The following is a 21,114-nucleotide window of genomic DNA, read 5'->3' as shown; positions in this document are numbered from 1 at the left end:
TGTTTAAGGTGGAATTAGAGTGAATGTCTTTAAGTTGGGAGATTCAAATCGTTATTCAATAAAAACGTAGTACATCTCATTTTATAAGTAGCTGAAAAAAATAAAGACTAAAACTAACTTTGTATGTGTGTGTATTGCACATTACATAAAATACTAATGGTGTAAACTAATAAAACAAAATGAGAATACTTGACTACTTAAATATATATAATAAAATAGAGCTTTATTTGATTCTATTTTATGGTTGTGTCAAGATTTTATTATTATTTCAACTTGACTGAATTCAAATAAATATAAAGCTTTAAAGAGTTCTGTTAACCTTTAGTGGGCTGATTAAAAATACGTGTAAACATTTTTAGAAAGATAAAATATACATTTCCTTTCATGCCCAGGATGCTTTATTTACACTGTAAGCGTAACAAAGTCACGAAACGACGCCTCCACTGTGGATTTGTGCGCTAAATCGCGCACTTTTGTTATCGCAGAACCGACGTTAAAACCAGTAAACGGTAAGCACGAAAAGGCAGACCTTAAGGCGATTGTTGTGTTTCTATTGGCCTATGGGAGCGTCAGTCAGACGTGGCTCCGCCTCTTTCTCCCCCTCCTCCGGAGCAGGCTCGGTTGAGTCGTCGGGTTGAGGAGGAGTGCGGTTGGAGTGCGAGAGGGTCGCGGCCGCGATGATCTGACAGATGAAATAGCAAAAAAAAGAAAGAGAAGGCGGGCGTCCTCCAAACAAAACAATGTTTCCCAAAGGCAAAGGGACCCCGGTGCCGTCGGACAGCCAAGCACGAGAAAAGTAAGCCGAGAAGCGTTTATTATTGTGTATTTTTTACCTCGTAAGTTGCTCCCTCTTGCTCTCTGTTGTTTGCTGGACAGGCTAGCAAGAGGCGATTTCCTCTTACCGAGAATGCAATTGAATGAACCGCCTTGTCTGCTCGCCATTCCTCCTTTGAGCTGTGTTCTGCTCCATGTAGATTATTGCTGATTTTGTACACATTTCCAGCCGATTCCGGTTGTAGTTTACTTGTGTTTTTATCGGCAGTTGTTTGAGATTTTTGCGGTTATTCGGACGACGGTGCGGAGAGAGTAAAACAATAACATCGCCGTGCTACAGTACATTGTTTTCTCTGTTGCGCTCTCTGGATAGGCTCCGTTTTAATTTCCCTCAGCCCCGTCACTGCCACCAAGATACTGTACCTAGCTAATACACAACAGGCTGCTGTTGTTTTCTTTAAATGTTTCGCATCACGACGTTAAATTACGCCGTTGCCTCCACACTTTCTTTTAACCTCCTGATTGTTGAGTCTTCACCAGCCTTGGCTTTGCTTACGAGTCCCAATTTAATTTTTTGGCATCTGGTATTTGGCAGCCATTGTTCAGAGGGCCTTACCCGACTCTAATCACTCATTGTTCGCGTACAGGAAGATTCAACCTGATGTTTGGTGATTTTGCTTTGCTACTTGGTCAAGTTTGTTAAATTAAACCTCAATTTGTTATTATTTTTTTCTCCCCCGCAGGTTGGCTCTTTACGTGTATGAGTATTTGTTACACATAGGGGCACAGAAGTCTGCACAGACCTTTTTATCAGAGGTATGTGGCATTTAGGGTAAAAGTTTAACCGTATTAACACGTCCTTTATATTTTTAAACATTTATTTTTATTCTTCGAGGACAGTATTGTTAAAGTGACACCCATAGATAATTATTAAAATTGTGCTGTCCTAGATCCGATGGGAGAAAAACATAACACTCGGTGAACCCCCTGGATTCCTGCATTCATGGTGGTGGTAAGTGTCATCTCTTTGTAATGTAATAAAATGTCCACTTGTGTGTGAGTTGGGGTTTTTTGGCTTCATGAGCTCTCTTGTCCACAGTGTTTTCTGGGACTTGTATTGTGCTGCACCAGAGAGGCGAGAGACATGTGACCACTCCAGCGAAGCAAAAGCTTTCCATGATTATGTGAGTACTGCTTACAAGGAAACTGTTGCAAATTTTTCCTTTTGTTCGCCAGGAGAAGACAATAAGTTTGTGCTTGAGGCTGAGAAGTGATGTAAAGACTTTGTCTTTATATATAACTTTTTTTCATTATGTCATAATGTATTCCCTGTAGCACCTTGTAGCTGTATTTAACCATCTAATGCAATTTTAAACACTTTGTGTCGGCTGCTGATTTATGATCAGCTGTCATGATCTGTTGGTGGGTTGAATGCTGCGCCCAACCATGAGCTTTATGGGCTTCTGGGAAAATGATGCTGATGTCAGCATGTCCTGAGTCAGACCTGTCAAGTGCTCTCCCCTTAGCCCAAGCTCCCTGCTGCCTCAGTTGTGAAGACGAAGAACCTCCGATGTGTTCTGCACAGCATCGGATAATTTCATGCGCACAGCTCTATTTCTGTTAAAGACCTCCAGCTGCCTGAATGTGTGGTAGCGCCAATACGTGTTGAAACATATTACCTGCAGTGACATAATCCTAATGGATTTGAAACAGAAGAACTGCTGGAGCAGCCTTACATCCTGAATTTATGAGGTGCCACTCGGTACATGTGCATGGTTTGGTAGCGCATTGCTTCTCTTACGATAGCAGTTCTATATTTGCATGGTATGGGTGCTTTGCATCTTGATAATTATGCAGTTTTGAGGTGCTGTTGTCATTTCATTTCCTGCTTTGAGTCAGCATTCAAAAAAAGAACATTAAAAAGAACCTTGCATAGATCAAAAGAAGCTGAACTGAATGTCTATGGCCTCTGCCGTTCCCCTCCTAATGTCTCTTTCTGCCTCCAAAGATTAAAACGGTGCTGCTGATGTAAATAAAATAGAAAGACTTTTCAGGTTGTGCTGTATCAGCATAGGAAAGACATTAGAGGTTAAGGAGCCCTCTTAGGATGATTGATGCACAGTGCAGTTTGTAGGCGGGTTAGTGGTATACCAGACAGGAAGGGGTTAAAACTGAGATGTTGGTCCTGCTCTTGGCAGATAGGGTTGTCAGGGTAACAGGCCTCCTGATCTGGCAGGTGACCTGGGAGCCAAGAGAGAGGCTACGGCGTGGCTCTGCCCTTTCAGTAACCACATTCCTTATTATTGCAGCTCATACAAAGGAAAGACTGCGTTTTTGTTTGACAGTCAGCCTTAATTCAACTAGCCTACTTAATGGTAATTGATTGCTTCTGGTTGCTTGCTTGTGGAGAATATGCTCGTCCTTTTCTGTGATTGTGTCAAAGATCGGAGAGTCTGTTTTGGGGAAAATTGTATTTCCATACGTGAATTAGAGAATTAATCTCTGGGAAAATGGGAACATCATTTTTAAAGGAAGGAAAAACACAAAATAGGATGTTAAGTTGTATCTTTTGGTTTGACTGAAGCCATTTCCTTTGCATGGAAAACATTAAGCAAATGAAGGAACAGTGAAATGTCAGTCTGGGGAGTGTGCTGCTGTGGCGTGGAGCTTTGAGAGTTTCTGCACGGTTGGTTCTCCCTGACATCTTGTGGTTACCCTTCAGTTTGATGTTGGTTCTCTTTGTGTTTATTGAGGAGGTCAATGAAGTGTGTGTGTGTGGACAGTACGAGTCCTTGGACCCAAGCCTTTGTCTAGGTGTGGGGGAGGTGAGTGCTGTTCTGTTAGCCGGCAGCCCTCGTAAAGCTCCGGCGTATTCACGCTGGGCCTGACGAACGCTCCCCAGGGGCCCTGTCGCCATGGCGTCAGCGGCTGATTGATGGCTGTCATGGAGCTGAGGGGCATATTGGAAAAAGAAAAAGGGGAGTGGCAGCGTGGCATATGCCCAGCATCCACCACCGCAGAGGAGCCGAGGGAATAAAAGAGGAGGGGGCTGGGGAGGGAGACTGGAGGGAGATGTAAAGTGGAGGGGACCTGCGAGGGAAAGAGCATCCAGTCAGGATCCAGAGTGGGTTTTATGATGTTGATTGATGGTTAAACATTTACAAGCTAAACATAGGGGCTGGTTTCTTTTGAGAATCGCTTCCAGTGGAAGAAGTGAGGCTGTTAGGAGGACGCTAGCTCATGAGCTGTGCTGGTGGTCTGTGCTGCGGCTCAAACGCCTACATCGTTTCTCTCTCATCCACTTTAAAAAGCTTCATTTCTTTTCTTTCTTTTTTTGATTCATTATATTTTAAAAATTACCCCAGTCAAGCTCTTGGTTATCCTCACCCTCCTCTTTGCTTGTTTCTCTTCCCTCGTCCCACCCCCCTCCCTCGTCTTTGTTTTTGTAAAGGGAGCACAAGCACATCCGCCGCCACTCTGGCCTTTTGTAACCTCCTTCAGTGATTCAAGCATTCAAAGAGAATTTGCTTGGCTGGAATTACTTGTTTGCCTTAAAGTACACACATTCACACGTGCTGAATCATGATGGGTGGGGGGGTGGTCGTCTGTCTGTCTTAAAGGAAAATTCCCCTGGGAAGTTGTAAGAAAGGGCCCAGACAAGAGCCTCATAGCCCGGGGCAGGACTGAGACATCTGCCCTTTTCCGGTACCAGAGAGTCGTTGGGGAGACGTAGCTTATTTAGACCAAAAGCAGCACTGGACTCCTTGGAACAGTCCAACAAGCACAGCTGTGGCTTTAGAGCTGCATGATAACGATCTAACATAACATGCCTGGGAACTCACCATGCACGTAGCTTTTCAGTCTGGCAAACAGTGTCTGTTGTTCTACGGGGATGTAGATTGTTGACGTCTTTTTATGACTTTGCGGTCAATACCTTAAATACAGCTTTGTTTTACTTCATTATTTCTTTGCAGGCCTCATTCCAGGAATGGGCTACTTAAGGGTAGAGGATCAAAACAAACGCCAGTTTCGCTTTGGAGGGGCCAGACAGGGATTGTATGAACATAAACCACTTAACAAGCCATAAATGTAGCTTAGCCTGTTTCTGTGATAAACACAGTAACAGCTGCTTTCAGTTTTTTAATGTAACCAAAAAATACAATCTCTTACACACACACACACACACACACACACGGTAGGACAAAGAAAATCAAGGAAAAGAAATTAATGGTTACATTTTAATTGTTAGGTTAACTGTGGGGCTGTTTTGGCTAGAAAATGGCTAGAAATCATAAAGCAAAGGTAAATCCTTATATCGTTGTTTTCTTTAACAAATGTAAAATTAAAGCTGTTTATGCTATTTGAACTTAGAACCAATGAGCAACTTTACTGGAGCACACATACACATTTTAGATGTAAGTAAATGAATAAAAAACGATGAATCTTTAAGACATTACTTTGCATTTCAGGAAGTTACAATGAAAACAAAGTTAAAACTACGAATAACAGTTTTACCTACAGTTCCGTCAGTAGGGTGCAAATAAAATCAAACAAACAAAACTGAAAGTCAGCTCAGACAATTTGTTTTTCTCCTTTGGATAACCTGAGTGTCGAGTCCATACATTAGATTTGGATTCAATATACGTGATGGTTGCTGAGGCCCCTCACTTCCTGTTTTGTGCCTTTGCTGGTGATTGTTCTCAGTTGTTACAGTTTTGAAAAGCAGTAATGCGTCTGATAAATTTTGTGAGGCTTTGTCTGAAGATTAACGTTTGCTACTTTTGGTGAAGGGTAGATTTTTTTGTGTCCTGTGGAAGTCCTCCAAGCAGTATTACAGCATCAATGATTTAAAAAAAAAATCCTTTTTTTCAGTATTGTGACCACAGTTACAAAATTCAGTTTAAAGAAAAAGTTCACTTTCCCATGTGGACATAATTGCACATCAACATATCAAAGCATCATTTAGATTTGGCCTTGCTTCTGTTTTGCAGTGTCACCTCCGAGGTTTGCTCGCTAAGACAGGCAATGCTTTAGAAAACTTGCGCTAAATTTTGTGAGACACTTTTTTGACAATTACAAAACAAAAAAATCTGTCACGTATTTTACTTGATTTTTTTTTCGTGAATAAAATCTAATGTGATAGAAAAGCCAGGATGTCATAAAGGACTCTTATGTGTATATGAAAATTGGCCCAAAAATAACTCTAGAGAAGGCAGAAAGGCTTTGGGTATCTGCTCAGCTTCACTGCAATAATTTATCGTTACATTAGATTATTATTGGGCTGAACACCTGCGCTAATCGTGTGGTTGCTCGAGAGAGAAACCAGAAAGACACTCAGGAGTTAACCTTGATCACTGAGCATACGGGGATAATATAAAACAATGAACAGGTAAACTAGTGATAAGTCATCACATTTGCCTGTTTTTTGTTTTTAAATTTCCTTTTTTCATTTTAGAGTATTTTTTGAGCCTGTTTTGGGGGAGAATCAGGGAAAGCTTTTGTCTTAACAAAGCCTTAGCCGGATATCAACTCAAGCCTTAATCAAAAGCCAGATTTGAATCTCTATATGCTAAACAACAGTCGCTTCTTTTCTTTTCTTGCAACTTCTTTCACTGGCTTCCAAGTTTGTGGCGTTGTCCCTGACTGATCACAGTGCTGTTAACTTCCTGTCATAAACCTTAAAGCAGCAAGCATATAAAACAGTAAAAACGGTAATAGTGATAGCAAAGACTGTGTGGGGATGGGAGGCAAACTAAAGAGTAAGGTGTTGGGCCACCACATGCTGCTAAAACAGTGTCACGGAAATTGAGCCTGGACACTCAATTGGAGGGAATTACTCTGTCCTGTTTCCCTCATTTGGCTTTTAATGGTGATGATGGTGTTGCAGCCCACATTCATCTACAAGAAGGCGTTAAAGTGGTTTAATATCTGATGACTGCGAAGGCCGAATGTTATGATTCAGATTATTTTTCATTCATTCAAACATCTATTGACCCCACATGAAAGAAATCCCCCCTCACATCAGGACAGAAACTTTTCATTGGAAGCTTTTATTGATTTCTAGTGACCCTTAATTCTAAGCGGACAAACTAAAGCTCACAATCTAACAGAGTCACTGGATCCCTTCACTTTGGGGTCAAGGGTTCAAACCTGTATCATTTTGTTCATCTGTTGGGTGATGCGTTTCTCACTTATTTTTTTGTGTGTGCATTTTTGTAGATCAGTGGTTATCATTTTTACATCACTAAGCTGTCAAATATGCATCGATCTTTGAAATGTGGGGATTATGCACTGCGAGCCTGCTATAATAACTCTGTGTATGTAATTGCCAATGAAGAGTTTTTGCTGACACAGCCTGATCACTGCTATTGACGTTCTCAGGCAGAGATTATAATGTAATGCTGTTGTGGGCAGCGCACTGAGCCTCGAGCTCACCAGCTGTTGGTGAGATTTACACCCGTTGGATCCAAGCGGACTATGGCATATTCACAGATGCTGAACTATAACATCCACGTCAGTCACCCGAGGAAGAAACGGCCCTCTGTTTCCGTCCATATTGCACTAATACAAGGACATCACAGCTATCAAATATGTGGTATCAAACAATAATCTTCAGTGTCTTTCTCACTGACCAGAATTTAGATCTTACCTTACCGTACTACAACGACTAACACACCAGACGCTTGAGCAGGAGACTGAAGCTCCAGTCACATATGCTTCCATAGTGAGCCCTCTTTCAGAGTCATAGCTCTTGCTATCTTAATGCAAAATCAGAAGCAACTGGCCTGCTCAGCATTTTTGTACATGCCGCAGTGCATGACTGGATCCTGATTTCTTAATTGTACTCGGCAGTAGGGCTGCCACGATTAGTCGACTAGTCACGATTGCGTCGACTATCAAAATCGTCGACGACTGATTTAGTAGTCGATGCGTCGTTTGAAGCTTTGTAAGATCACAAAAGACGCAGGAATAAGTAGTAGGATTTAAGAGTGTAATAACGGACTGAAACAGAAGATGGCAGCACTGCATGTACAAGGATGCCAGCTGCCGTTAAACCCCGAAGAAGAAGAAGCTGTGTCCCAGAATTTATTGCGCGGCCCAGCTCAGTTTCCAACAATGGCGGCAGCTAGTTAGTTTTAATATTACTCTTATTATTCTTTCTGGGTCACAAAATAAACGTTTAACATATTTTCAGGCGAGAATGTAGCTGTGTAAACCTCAAATATCTGCTCAGTTTATCAAGACACCACATATTTTCAAAAGCGCTCCGACGTTTTCGGAGACGTCTGTTACCCACTAGCTCGATAGCTAGCCGGGGGCTAGGCTCACTAGAGCCGTGAGAACACCGGACTCTCGGCAAATCGTTTTCAAACCACCACCGTCTTTCGCTACTCAGGTTAAACATATATAAGTCACTTAGATAACTTAAAAATGTTATTGTTTGGCTTTTTTAAAGTATTTTATTTGTTCCTGAGTAAATCGGTTTGGCTGAGATTAAAGTTATAGTTTTTATACAGCTGAATAAACGTCAAGCAGACAGCTGATTATCAGAAGTGTGAGATGCTCAAGAATATACTCCGGTGTCCTGTTATATTTTAGATAGCAAGGAGTTTATTAAACTTCACCGAAACAATCTGCAAATTTCATTAAAATTTAATAAACTATCATCTTGTCTTTATTTTTAGTTAGCACAGACCTTAAACACTTAAAGCTGTAAGCTAATGATAGTTATATAAGAGCAGATGCTGCTGGTGCAATAAGCTTGTATGTTTTACGTCCAATGGATGATGATCTGATTAGTCGACTAATTGCAAAAATAATCGGTGACTAGTCGACTATCAAAATAATCGTTTGTGGCAGCCCTACTCGGCAGTACACCTGTGTGGAAGTGGGTCTGCATTTGCTTTGTCAGGCTACTCATTATTTATTTTTCTTACAGTTAGTCACCTGGTCTGTGCAAGTATCCTTTGGTCAGGATAAACCCAATGCTGCTAAATTTGAAGGGTTTTTGGTTTGTTTGTTTATTTCCTGGTGACTCTTCCACGTCAGTAAATGTGTCAGGCAGGATCCTGACATCATCCTCGTTTTATTTGCATGTGGATGACTTGCCTGGGCAGTTTAAATCTTGCAAAACGGGTTGTGTTCATGTGTGCGATGATTCAGTTATATTTTCTGCTTGTAACATGTCCTTCCCACTAAAGAAGGTGAAAGTCCTTTTTCTAATTTCGCTTTGATAGAAAGGCCTGCCCAGAGAATTTAACATGAAATATATGTAATGTAATATATAATGCAAATGTGTTTGATTAAAGCCAAAGTGCATCTGTTTAGTACTCTAAACTGCTCACCTCTGTTTAGAATGAAAAATAGATTAATGTAAAACAGCATCAGCAGAGTTGCATTTGTGAGGATTGTGCACAGCTCTGTATAGATTAGATTACTCTATGTGATCAGAATCATGATGTTTCCACATGCAAAACAGAGATAAGAACCCCAAAGAACTGATATATGTGCAGATTTATAAGCTAAAGCACGAATCACTGATCAAACCCGCAAGTCTTACCAAAAGCTCTGGTGCAGGAGTCGATCTGTGCATTGTGAAAAAATATGATCTGCCAAATTAAATTAACATGGATTCATTTTACTGTTTTGATCCTGGATAAAGGAAAGTGCCACACCTTCCTTCACAGCACTGTTAAAATGCTGCGTTTTTAAGGTTTTACTGTGGACACAGGCTCATACAAAGTGTTGTCTTTGTGAGCGTAAATGACCAGAGACGATGAAGATTTACTGAAGTGAGTCTCTACTGTCGACACGGGGGTGAAAATTAAAACCAGCCTTACTGCTCCAACTTGTTTGAATGTAGAGTCGTGAGTTTTTATTGGTTTTCGTTTTTTAAAGTAGGTTTCTCTGGCTTAAACCACGTAGAGTATGTTAGTGCTTATGTTGAACATCCTCAGTATGGATGTTTACAGCATCGTATCATTTAATATGGTTCTTATGTCTATTTAATGTTCGGATATTTTTAATAATTGTTACCTAGTGCCCATGAAAGGCTTTAGCAGTTAGGTTAGCTCTAATTCTTAGAAGTTATTTGTACATTTGTAAATGTATATTATTCAGTGATTTCTCACAGTATTATTTTTAATACTGGCCTTCAGTTTTCTATTCAAACTCTGACAGGAAACCCGTCTAATTGAGTGGGCCGAGTAGTGAGTAACTGCTCAAGACGAGGGAAGAAGCATATCAGTAAACTGAAGAGCAACTGATATCTTCTGCCTTTATGCAGCAGTAGACTATCTAAGGGAACCCCAGATTCTACGAACGCTTGACGATTCCTCAGTCTCACACCATGCTGAGTTTTTCACGCCGCTCAGTAGAGAAGTGGAATTTATGCTGCCTGCGTCCTGGCGGCGAAGGAGCCTGATCAGATGTGACTTTTCACTGTGGCCTCACTTCTCTCCCTGCTGAGGTATTTCACAGTGGCCCTGCAGTGGCAGCCTGAGCAGATATAATTAGGGAAGGTGCAGTCGATAAAAGGGAGCGTGTTGGATATTGACCAGCGATGTCTGTAAGAGAGCTATATGTGAGCGTGGATGCTGATGCATCCCTTCTTGTAGTGTCAGTGCCTAGTTGCCTACACTTCACCGAATGAGCTACGCATTAAAAAAATATGACTGAATGTTCTTCTCTCGCTCGGTGTCTGTTCTTCGGAAGCTAAAGCCCATAGCTCTGAAGACATTAGCCCATCTCCGATTGCTTCAGCTACAGGGAAGAAAAACTCAGTCAATTAGGAGCGTGTGACCGAAGCAAATGGCACATTAGTGAATTAGGGCTGCGGTTTGAGCAGGAAATCGGCCCAGCTCGCCCCTGCTGTGCAGCAGCACTTTGGAGCCACTGACTCACTGCATCCCACTGATGCTTATCTGATCCACTGGATTCTGAATCAGCAGGGATCAGACCTCAATAAGGACCCCATTAATATATTATTGAGGGCAGGGGTGTGTGGGTGGGTGACAGTTGGTTGAATTAGGTTTAAAAAGGAAATGCATGAAACTTTATTCAGAGTTGGATAAGATTTTTGTCCATTAACCCATTACAGCTGAGATCAGCTCAGATTCAGCCACCGTCCAATTTCTCACATGAGCTTTTCTTGTTAAAAAGTGACGTCTGCCGAGTTTCCTCCTGCTCCTTGGATTTGTTGTGGGGCGGTGTTGTTAGAGAAAACGACTGAAAGCATAACCCAGCAGCTTGACTCGTTCTCCTGTTTTCTTCTTTGTCAGAGTGCAGCAGCAGCTCCCAGCCCCGTGATGGGAGGGATGCCCCCTGGTGATGGCATGCCAGGGGGCCCAATGCCACCTGCCTTTTTCCAGGTCAGTCCATAAACTACGCTCGTATCGTCTGCAACACCCCCCCTTTTTGATATATCAACTGATATATCATGTCAACTATCGTTTCATATAAAAATCTAAAATATTATTTTCCTGTGGGGGGGTCGGAGGGATTATTTTGATGCTTTTAGAGTTTTTCACGCGTTGTGAAGATGTAGGTCTCACGCTGGTATCTGTGCCGCTTTTCCCTTTGTTGTGCTCCGTGTACTCGGCAAGCTAGTAGCAAACATCACAGCGGTGCTGTCTGTCAGGACCCCTCTTGTGCCGTAAACAGGAAGGTGTGGCCAGGCCATTTTCTCCTAATGGAGAAATCGAAAGGTGCAGCACCTCCTGTAAATCAATATCTCATGAAGACAAACTTATCACAGGCAGCTGTGTGGAACTGACTCGTTACGGGTGACATGAAGTTGTAAACCGCTGTCTCTACTACACCAAACTATTCACAACACATCCAGCAATTTATTATAAAGCAGAAGCCACAAAGCTGTGAGTGATTATGTGATCGTGTCATTCTCAGAATAGACATTTTGAGGTTTATCCATCAGTGCATGCATACACTCGTACTTTCCGTACCAGGAGCAATTTGAGGAGGCTCAATTAGACCCCTCTCTCTGTCAGTTCAGCAACATTAGCGACACAGTGCCGGTGTTTAGTGTTTTTATAAAGCTAATTGCATAGAGCTTAATTGATGCTGTTAATTCAGGAAAATTAGCAGTGATAACATGCTGCATGTAGCACGCTTCTTAATGTCTTGACTGACAGGCAAAAGAGCGCACATCCTCTCCATCTTTCTCTTTCTGTCACTCAAGGCTGTCATCTGCTTGTTCTTTGCTCAGTCTCACACTCGTACTGTTTGGTACATGAACAAGAGTTTTATATTTTGTACATTTTTTATTTTTTTTGCGCCACACTTGCACTCCGACTGTCCTCTGCCCTGCAGTAACCCTGCTTCTCTGTCTGTCCCTCTTTTGTCACTTTGGTTTCTCGCTCCCTCTTTCTCTCTCGTCTCATCCTCCCCACTGTCCCTCCCGTATCGTCCTCTTTGCCTCTTCATTTTATGTGACGCCACAGGGTCCTCCTGGTCCCCAGGGCTCTCCTCACCCTCAGCCTCCTCCCCCTAACAGTATGATGGGACCTCACAGTCAGGTAACGCTGCCTTTCTCTCTCATTCTCTCTTTCTTTTTCACCGGTTTTGCTATGTGCAGTCATGTGGCAAGGCTGGTTCTCAGTGCTGATGCTTCATGCTTTGGCATTTGTTTCAGCTTAAAGCTTTATGCTGCTTTCAGTATTCACACAACATGAAACCTAGAAACTGGTGTGACGTTTAAGATGTTTAAGAGACGTTTGTCAAATCTTTATTTAAATGTATGTTTGTGTTGTAGTCTTTCATGTCGCCTCGCTTCGCTGGAGGCCCAAGAGGTCCACCCATCCGGATGGCCAGCCAGGTAGGGATCCTGCACACCCACCCACTAGCAGTGTTGCCAACTCCTCAGTAAGGAAAATTGCTATTGGCTGTCCTAAAAGTTGCTAGAAGTCGCTAAATGATGTCATCACCTAATTTGCATAATTGGTCATGCTAATGTAATTGTAACCTACGTTGTTGGAGAGAGAAATAACATCGTGGACGAGACATAAAGTGAGTAAAAAACGTCCTAAATGCATTTAGAATTTATTTAGAACTACAAATTAAATTCTTTTAGCAATTATTGTTTTTTGTAATGTCACAATTCCAACCCTGATCCTTAATCCGGGCTTGGACCGGCAAAAGTGACCCGAAATAGGCAACTCTGGTGGAGTTACTTTGTGTGTGTGTGTGTTTATAAGTAGTTTTAAACCTGATCCACAAAACAGCATAAGAGTAAAAGAGTAAAAGAAGAACTGACTGCGTTACAGCACCCGCTGCTTGTTGAGAGTAAAAGCGATATGCGCTTTCACGTCTTTTTTTAGTGACTTTTTTTTAGAAAAAAAAGTCGCTAGGGGGTCTGAAAACTCACTAAATATAGCGACAAAGTCGCTAAGTTGGCAACACTGCCCACTAGAGGTGGGAATCACCATACATCCCACGATACGATATTATCACAATACTTAACGCACGATACGATATTATTGCAATTTTTAAAAATATTTTGCGATATTCAGATTCTGTACATAAAGGTAAACTTTATCAATCATCATTTTCTCTAATATCAAAGTCTCACACTCAGTCTTTCTCTCATTTCAGTTTGATTGTTGACAAACTGAACGGTTTGTATTACAGTCTAGTCCAACTTAACTGAATCAACCATCTGGTACAATTATAGCTATTCTGAACTATGCAGTTTATGAAAACTATGCAGCCCCTTCAGCAACTGAAGAATTTGAAAGTAAATTAAAACAAAATATAATTTTACATTAAATAAAAAAGTTTTAAACTTAATTAAAATAAAACATGTCTTAAATTAAAATAAGTAAACTGTCATGTTTATTAAACACATTTGGACAGTGAAGGAATGTCAGGATTCTTGCTCAGAAAAAGGATCAACATGCTCTGAAGTCAGAGCACAAAAACCTTTTTGTAACAAAATATCGATTTCTGCTGTCCCTGTATCCATACATTATTAGCAAACAAAATATCACCATGCTACATAGTATCTATTTTCCCCCCACTCCTACCACCCACCACAGAATCGTGTGAATTTCAAACTGCAATTTTCATATTTAAGTTTTTTCTACTAGCCACCCGGCGGAGGACCAGGTCCTCATCCCATGCTGCCCAACATGGACCCCACACGGCCACAAGGTGTGTGTCATTTCACTTTAATGACATGCATCTGCACATCATGCATTAGTGTGGAATTATTTTCATTTATAATTATTATTATATTATATCTTGAATGCCTTTACTCTTCAGGTCATCCTAACTTGGGGCCGATGCAGAGAATGAGTGGCCCTCGAGGAATGGGGCCTATGGGGCCTGGCCCTCAGGTAGGCTGCTTACTTATACAGAATCAATCATCCCTGCCTTGATGAATCAGTGGTTTTTACCCTATTAGTTCTTATGATAGGAAGGTATTTGTTTTGCCAACCAAATCCAAACCAAAAGCATTTTGACAGTGTTAACAGATGTGTCCGTTATAGGTTTGCAAGACTTTTTATTTTGACCCTGTGGTTTCAGATTCGAAGCTGATTTTTGTTTGTTTTCTCAGAACTTTGGTGGTGGGATGAGGCCTCCACACAACACCATGGGCCCTGGCATGCCAGGAGTGAACATGTGAGCCTCCTGTTTATTGTCTGAAATGTATTTTAAATCAAGTGCAACATCTTACCAAGATTTCCATTTGCGTTCTTATGTAGGGGCCCAGGAACGGGTCGGCCATGGCCCAATCCCAACAATGCCAACTCTGTGAGTAGAAATGCAGGCACACAAATTCACACATAAGCCCAGAGAAATGCTCATTCTTTGCAACCAGATCTCTTCTCTGAGCTGCAGAGGTCTGCAAGGTTCTACCGTGGGGTGGGATGTAATTGTAGTATTATGTATCATGGTTTCCACAGACAGTTGGACAGACAGCCATAATGGTATTAGGACGATCAAATGATGAATGATGACAGTTTGGGGTACGGAAAGGGTTTGTGCTCCCATTTCTGGTCTGTAATGTTTATGTCTTTGGTTTCAGATGCCTTACTCATCACCCTCTCCTGGTGCATACGGGGTGAGAACACATCCTGATGTCTTAACCCTCACACACTACAGAAATTACAGCGTAGAAGGATAACATTTAATGCATTTTTTATTTTGTTTCATTCTCCAAAGGGGGCATCTGGAGGTGGAGGGCCTCCTGGCACTCCCATCATGCCCAGCCCCGCAGGTTAGTGCTTCTCTGACTTAAGCTGCTAAACTTGAGCCTTTTCTTGTGCTATCAACGAATGTACGTTTACACTTTTTTCCCGTCAGACTCAAACAACTCTGGTGACAATTTATACACCATGATCAACACTGGACCTGGCAACCGAAATAATGTGAGTCTTGTTTTATTTCTTTAACCGAACTGCTGATTTCATCAGAAGTAATAATATTTTTAGCATAACGTTACAGACAAAACACATTAGAGTGGTCCCTCGCTGTGACGCGGTTTCACGGCCTCGCTGTTTCGCAGATTTTTTTTTTTTCTGTGCAATTTTGCATGTTGTTGTTGTTTTGTTTGTTTTTTTACACCGCATTGTCTTCTGTGTCCTGATTGGCTGTAGACCATTGTCAATCAATGTTGTGCTGCGTCTCCTGTACAGTACAGAATGCGTTCGCTTGTCGAATTCACATAAATCTTCGATCGTTAGCAGTGCGACTGTGAAGTGTTGCGCTGTATGTTTGTATGTTTTCTCCCCAACAAACACAACGATGTCGATGAAACGTTTTGCCCTGTCAAAGGCAACCGCCTCAGGTTTCATTCTATAATACTGGACTTATTTTTCTACCAAGGTTTGAACTTTGAGAGAAAAATGTGAAAATGTTCGTGCCTGTCTGAGAAAAGTGTATAAAGTGTGTAGTGAGACGTTTTACAGCCTTAAACATCTATAATAATTGTAAAAAATAAAGTTGGCTACTTCGTAGATTTCACCTATCGCGGGTTATTTTTAGAACAACGAGGGACCGCTGCACTGAAAATTTATCTCTTTTCATTACAAATAAATTCTTTACGTTATTCTCGTGTCAACCATGTGATAAAGGTACAAACTTGTTGTAACTGTACACCATCAAACTGCCTGTGTGGCTGTGTGAGTGCAGATGGAAAGACCTGTAGACACATAAACCTGAGCTTTGTTATTATGATTATTTATTTTCTGGTTAGTTTTTAATTTGGTAAGTTTTTACAGCAAAGTTACAAAGTTTTTACTAGTTTTTTTCCTTTGTTTTCACTAGTACATACCCATGCTACAGTAATGTTGTCCTGTTTGTGGTGCTGGTAAACTGATGTACTTAATCTCATTGGGAAAAGTAGAAAATGTGGTGGTAGATAGAGTTCTGTTGCTAGGCGATTGCTAAACATGTATAGTTTTTTTTTATCCATGCTTTTTGTTTTTTTGGGGGGGGGGGGATTAGATGTTATTGTTAAACACAAACTGATATGATGCTTTTATAAGGCATTATAGATGCATAAATGCTAAAAATGGGCGCTTTTTAGCACGTTGCTAGGTAGTTGCCAGGAAACACAAAGACGTCACAATATCTGATATAGATGAGACCCTTCAAGGGGCCTAAGATGTTGGATTGCTCAACCCCTGGTGGTCTGAGAGGAGTTTGAGGACAAAGAAACAAGCACACACACACACACAGGTTTGTGTATTATAGTCAGATAAGGTGGGTGTTTTCCATGGGAAAATGAGATTAGGCAACACAACAACAAATCTGCAACACTATATGAAGGCACTTAAATCATAGCCATGTACAAACCACCAGAGCTCTCAATAAACAAACGCTCCAAAGAGTCATTAGGAAGGTCGTGTTAATACATTTTCCCAGTTTGTTACAAAGAAAGCTGAAGAATTTCAGTTAACTACAATGTTTCATTAATTTAGTTAAAGTTAACTATAATAACTTTGCTTCACGCTGCTGATGAAGGGAGTAAAACTACCACAGAAAACACCAGAAGTATCTTTTTACAGCCTCAGATTGACTCATTGAATGTGTGGGTTTGTGTGGGAAATGCCACTTCCTATTGCATGACATCACGCTCAACGTAAAACACTAGTAATTCTGGTCTTTCTAGAACACGCTGTCACTGTTTACCAAAGAATACACAGCAGAGACGCAAAGCACTTGTTATGTGATATGTGATATTGGAGGCTACTGTTTCACTTCCACTCGTGGTAAAGAATCAAAGACTTGAAGCAGAACGTGAGGCTGATCTTATAATGGCATAAATAAATAAATGCACTGTTATGATCTTTAGTGATTGGGTTTCAGGCAGCTTGCACTTTTATTCACTTTAAGTTTGGTAGTTTAAATTCTGGTAGTTAACTAATCGTACGGCAACTCCGCTACGGAGCTGTGATAAGTGTTCATGCCACTACCCCCCCTCCTTCCCCTAGTTCCCTATGGGCCCAGGCTCTGATGGACCCCTGGGAGCCATGGCTGGGATGGAACCACACCACATGAATGGATCACTAGGTAACACTACTCACCACAGTGCATTAAACCAACGCAGCAGTGAAGTGTTTGGATTGCATCCTCACCTGTTAAAGACAGCACATGTTATTATCTGAACTCACTGTATAAGATGGGCTCATGAACATTGTTTTAATTATTTCACACGTGGTTTAATTTTCAGGTTCTGGTGATATGGATGGAATGAACAAGGTAAAAAAAACAACCCCAATGCAGCCATGTTGCTTATCTTTTCAACCCAGATAAACTAAACTGGTAACTTTGTCCTCTTCGTTACTAGAATTCCCCAAACAATTTAAGTGGCATTAGCAATCCTCCCGGGACCCCGAGGGATGACGGGGAGCTGAGTGGAAACTTCCTCCACTCCTTTCAGAGCGAGAACGTAAGTCGTCAGTGTTTGTAGCTGTAGCTACCGTGATGAAGCCGGAGACACAAGTTAGGACTAGGGATGGGTATCGTTTAGGTTTTATCCGATACCGGTGCCAAACCGGTACTTTTGAAACGATGCCGGTGCTTAAACGGTGCTCAAACCGGTGCTTAAAGAATGGAGAACACAAAATTGGTCCAAAAACCTCTCATGTTCAGCTGTTTTTTGTAAAAAGATAACAATGTTAGCCTTTTCTGCAGCTATGGGGCATATATGGTATCACTCTTGGCTGGAAGCAGCTTAAACAATGGAAAAAAACACAAACTTTGTCCAAAAACCTCTCATGTTTAACTGTTTCCCACTTTTTCTTTGGTCATTTTAGCCTTTTTGTCCAGGGTGAAGGGAGTATCTGCCATCAAACAAGAAGACAGCCGCATGTAGCTATGATGATGTTTGCTAGTTCACCTTACATGCATTAATGTAATAACGTGGTTAGCCTACTCAACGTAAATTACACACGAACAACATTAAGCTACTCACGCAGAGAAGAACGGCTGCTGCTGCATCATCATCCTCATCATTTCTGCTACACTGGCAGGGCTAGGGGCCAGGACTCTCCTCTTCGGGTTTTTGGGGGATGTTGCTAACTCCGGGTCCGATAACAGGCACCACACCCGCAGTAGATGTGCTCGGTGTGAGGTCTCGCAGCAAGCTATCAAATACGGCGCATTTCTCGGCTTTTAAAAAACCCGCTATGCGTCGCCAGGTGTTTCATCAGATTTGAGGTGTTACCTCCTTTGACAGTATCACAGTATCAGCTTAAAGCACTTGTTGCAGCTGCTGAGTTTGCATCTTTTGCTGTGAAGTACAGCCAGACTTTTGACCGCTTCGCCTTGGGCGTTTTTAATCTGTAGCTCTGCTCTAAAAGAACGTACGTACCTGGACCCGCCTACTATCCTCGGAAACGTAAAATGATTGGCTAGAATCTAAAGTGTATCACAGCTCAGGAAAAAAAAGCACCGAAATGTGCGCTGCTTTACGGTCTGGTTACTACCGTTTATGACAGAACCGGTGCCATCATGGCACCGGACACTGGTACCCATCCCTAGTTAGGACATAAAGCAAACTGTAAACTATAGTAACACATGGATGTGTTTTAAAGCTTCCTTTTCTTGCGTGTGTGTTTCCATAGTACTCTCCAACCATGACGATGAGCGTGTGACCCCTCCCCCTCTTCACCCGACCCGATTTGCCATCATTCCGAGGATCTGAAGTCACTGTAGGACACGGCCAAACACATCAGCACCAAATCAGGGACAGGCGCCATTTTGGTTCCACACTAACGCCAGAATGCTGATTGGGGGACAAAAACAAAACAAAAAAAATCAAAAGTGCTGGCAAACTACTGCTCCTTGCTCAAAATGAAGGACGATTACACCATTTATCACAACCCCTGTGTGAGAAAACCAGCTACTGAAATGCATAAATGACACGTTTTATGTTCTTTGCAGAACCTCCCGACCCCGCTCAGTCCTCTCAGCCTCTTTAATCCTAGTGTGAAGAGAAAAAGGTTGGAAGTTTACCTCTTGTACTTTTTAATGATTGCTTTGTGGTGCAAGATGTGCAGGAAATATCTGCTTTTGTCACTTAAAACACTGGAGAGTTTGCATACGCATTGTGAGCTTGGAAAGTCTGTCTCGTCATTTTACTCATCGCCATGCATACGGTGTCACAAATCTGTTGACACGGGACGGAGGATTTGTCTTTTACTCTGTGGCCACCTTTCTGAATAATGTATTACTCTGCCCAATGCCCACCTTTCTATTTAAAGAGACTTAAAAATGGAAACGATGTGAAAGAATATGGCTTTTATTGCGACAGCCTTTTGCAGTGGTGTTGTTACAGCGTCACATTGATCCAGATCGATCAGTCTCTCGAGCCCTTTTCAGACATGGGAGTTTTAACATTGCCGCCTTCATCAGTCCCTCAAAGCGACGGCATTCTGTTAGGCTTTGGTCACTTTTACATCGTCGTTCCTCGCAGCTTTATTCAGACGTAACCGTGACAGTTGCAAAGAGCCGCGGTATGTGAGATATTCACCATATGTGCAAAAGAATTGTCGCATTCGTGGCAGCGAGCATTAGGCATCGAGTGAAGTGTAGCCACACTGTTGGACGTTTAACTCGATGTGACATTTTTACCAAGATCAGGGTCTGTGTGTGTGAGTGTGTGTGCGTGCATGTGCGCGAGTGTGTGTGCGTGCATGTGCGCGAGTGTGCGTTCTGCCACAGCTGCCCCTGCCCTTTGAACACAGACTCTCTTCTGCATGGGGAATATGCGCTGCGTTAGAGAGCGACGTTTTCACCATACTGAAAATGAAAAATAGCTTCCGATGAGATAAAATGTCACGTCATATTTTATTGCTGTTTGGGGCGATCTCTACATCAAAGATGGACGAGAGATACGGGCAGTCATCCTGTGCATCGGTTAATGCATTCAGACTCGTGCCAAGTTGAAAGCGCTAGGTCGGACCTAGTTCGAGATTTCCGTCGCAATCTTTGCAGAAAAGTGACCGGGGCGCCCGTTCGGCTGCGAAGCCGACGCGTTCGGTGCCGTCAGATTAATGGGAAAGGACTGCATGTCTGAAAGGGGCTTTGTTGTTGACAGTTTGCTACTCTGCCACTCTTGGCTGTTTAGACAGCTGGACCGCTGCCGCGTGCTGTCAAGGGAAGCCAGACTTGTGAGTGCATGAGTGCTGAGAATCTGTGTACAACATACTACCTAGTGCTGCTCTTCTCTATGTGGACACCTGCTTTAAGATGTGGTGTATATCTCTTTACCTGCCTGTGCTTAACACTCTGTGCGCTTCATCGTCGTAGCCTTCTGTGTTACTTCCAATTTGGTTGATGGATATATGGATGAGTTGCCCATTTGAATCTCTCACACATACTGGTTAACACTTCCTTCCTGTATCACTGGTCGTCCCTTTCGTCCTGCCCGTCTCTTGCCCATCCGCGTATTTTTTTTATATTTTGATACAAACTTTGACGACATATATTGCCCCAGTTATTCAGTTAGTCAAAGCTTTCTAAACTGATTCTAGTAGGCATCATTATAAACTTAGCCGCAGTCTTGTAAATGTGATGAGAATTTTTGTTTTTCCCTGTGAACATTATGCATTATACACATCTGTCCTATGTTGCCTTTATTTGCTGATATTTTTTTATTTCAAATTGAGGAAAGATTGCTTGTTAATATAATTTTACAATAACTTATCTCACCGTGTGGGCTGTTTTTGTTTTCACCGTACATTAATATTAGAGTAACTCAGGTTTGAAGATACTGCTGAAGCTGTGGACAAATAAACGCTTACATTAGAAAATGAGTTATTCACAAAAAGTATTGAAGTGTAAGTGCTGTATTTACCACGTGTGTACCTTCTG

The 21,114-nt window shown here is 41.9% G+C and overlaps 1 protein-coding gene across 2 annotated transcripts; it reads left to right on the top strand.

The window, feature by feature from the left end:
• The first annotated feature begins 620 nt into the window (after nt 1-620).
• Nucleotides 621-20,946, top strand: ssbp3b (single stranded DNA binding protein 3b). 2 transcript variants are annotated; one of them, XM_087836227.1, is made up of 18 exons: nt 621-796; nt 1,518-1,590; nt 1,725-1,786; nt 1,874-1,958; nt 11,055-11,144; nt 12,234-12,308; nt 12,545-12,607; nt 13,878-13,941; nt 14,053-14,126; nt 14,348-14,412; nt 14,496-14,544; nt 14,819-14,854; nt 14,956-15,010; nt 15,097-15,161; nt 17,229-17,307; nt 17,468-17,496; nt 17,585-17,686; nt 18,864-20,946. In XM_087836227.1, the coding sequence occupies exons 1-18, from the start codon at nt 741-743 to the stop codon at nt 18,891-18,893; spliced, it is 1,152 nt and encodes a 383-aa protein (XP_087692353.1). In that variant the 5' UTR covers nt 621-740; the 3' UTR covers nt 18,894-20,946. The 2 variants fall into 2 exon arrangements, with proteins under 2 accessions (XP_087692353.1, XP_087692354.1); XM_087836228.1 differs by lacking the exon at nt 12,234-12,308.
• Nucleotides 20,947-21,114: the final 168 nt, after the last annotated feature.

Source organism: Neolamprologus brichardi, chromosome 23 (genome assembly GCF_056152115.1).
Source record: "Neolamprologus brichardi isolate AB-2024 chromosome 23, ASM5615211v1, whole genome shotgun sequence".
NCBI classification, from domain to species: Eukaryota; Metazoa; Chordata; class Actinopteri; order Cichliformes; family Cichlidae; genus Neolamprologus; species Neolamprologus brichardi.
Note: the sequence above shows the minus strand (reverse complement) of the source record. Positions and strands in the feature narration are given on the sequence as shown.

Coding starts and splice junctions, on each gene's coding strand:
- ssbp3b (XM_087836227.1), top strand. CDS start 741: ATGTTTCCCAAAGGCAAAGGGACCCCGGTGCCGTCGGACAGCCAAGCA. Junction 797..1,517: donor GACAGCCAAGCACGAGAAAA/GTAAGCCGAGAA, acceptor TCTCCCCCGCAG/GTTGGCTCTTTACGTGTATG. Junction 15,162..17,228: donor GACCTGGCAACCGAAATAAT/GTGAGTCTTGTT, acceptor TCCTTCCCCTAG/TTCCCTATGGGCCCAGGCTC.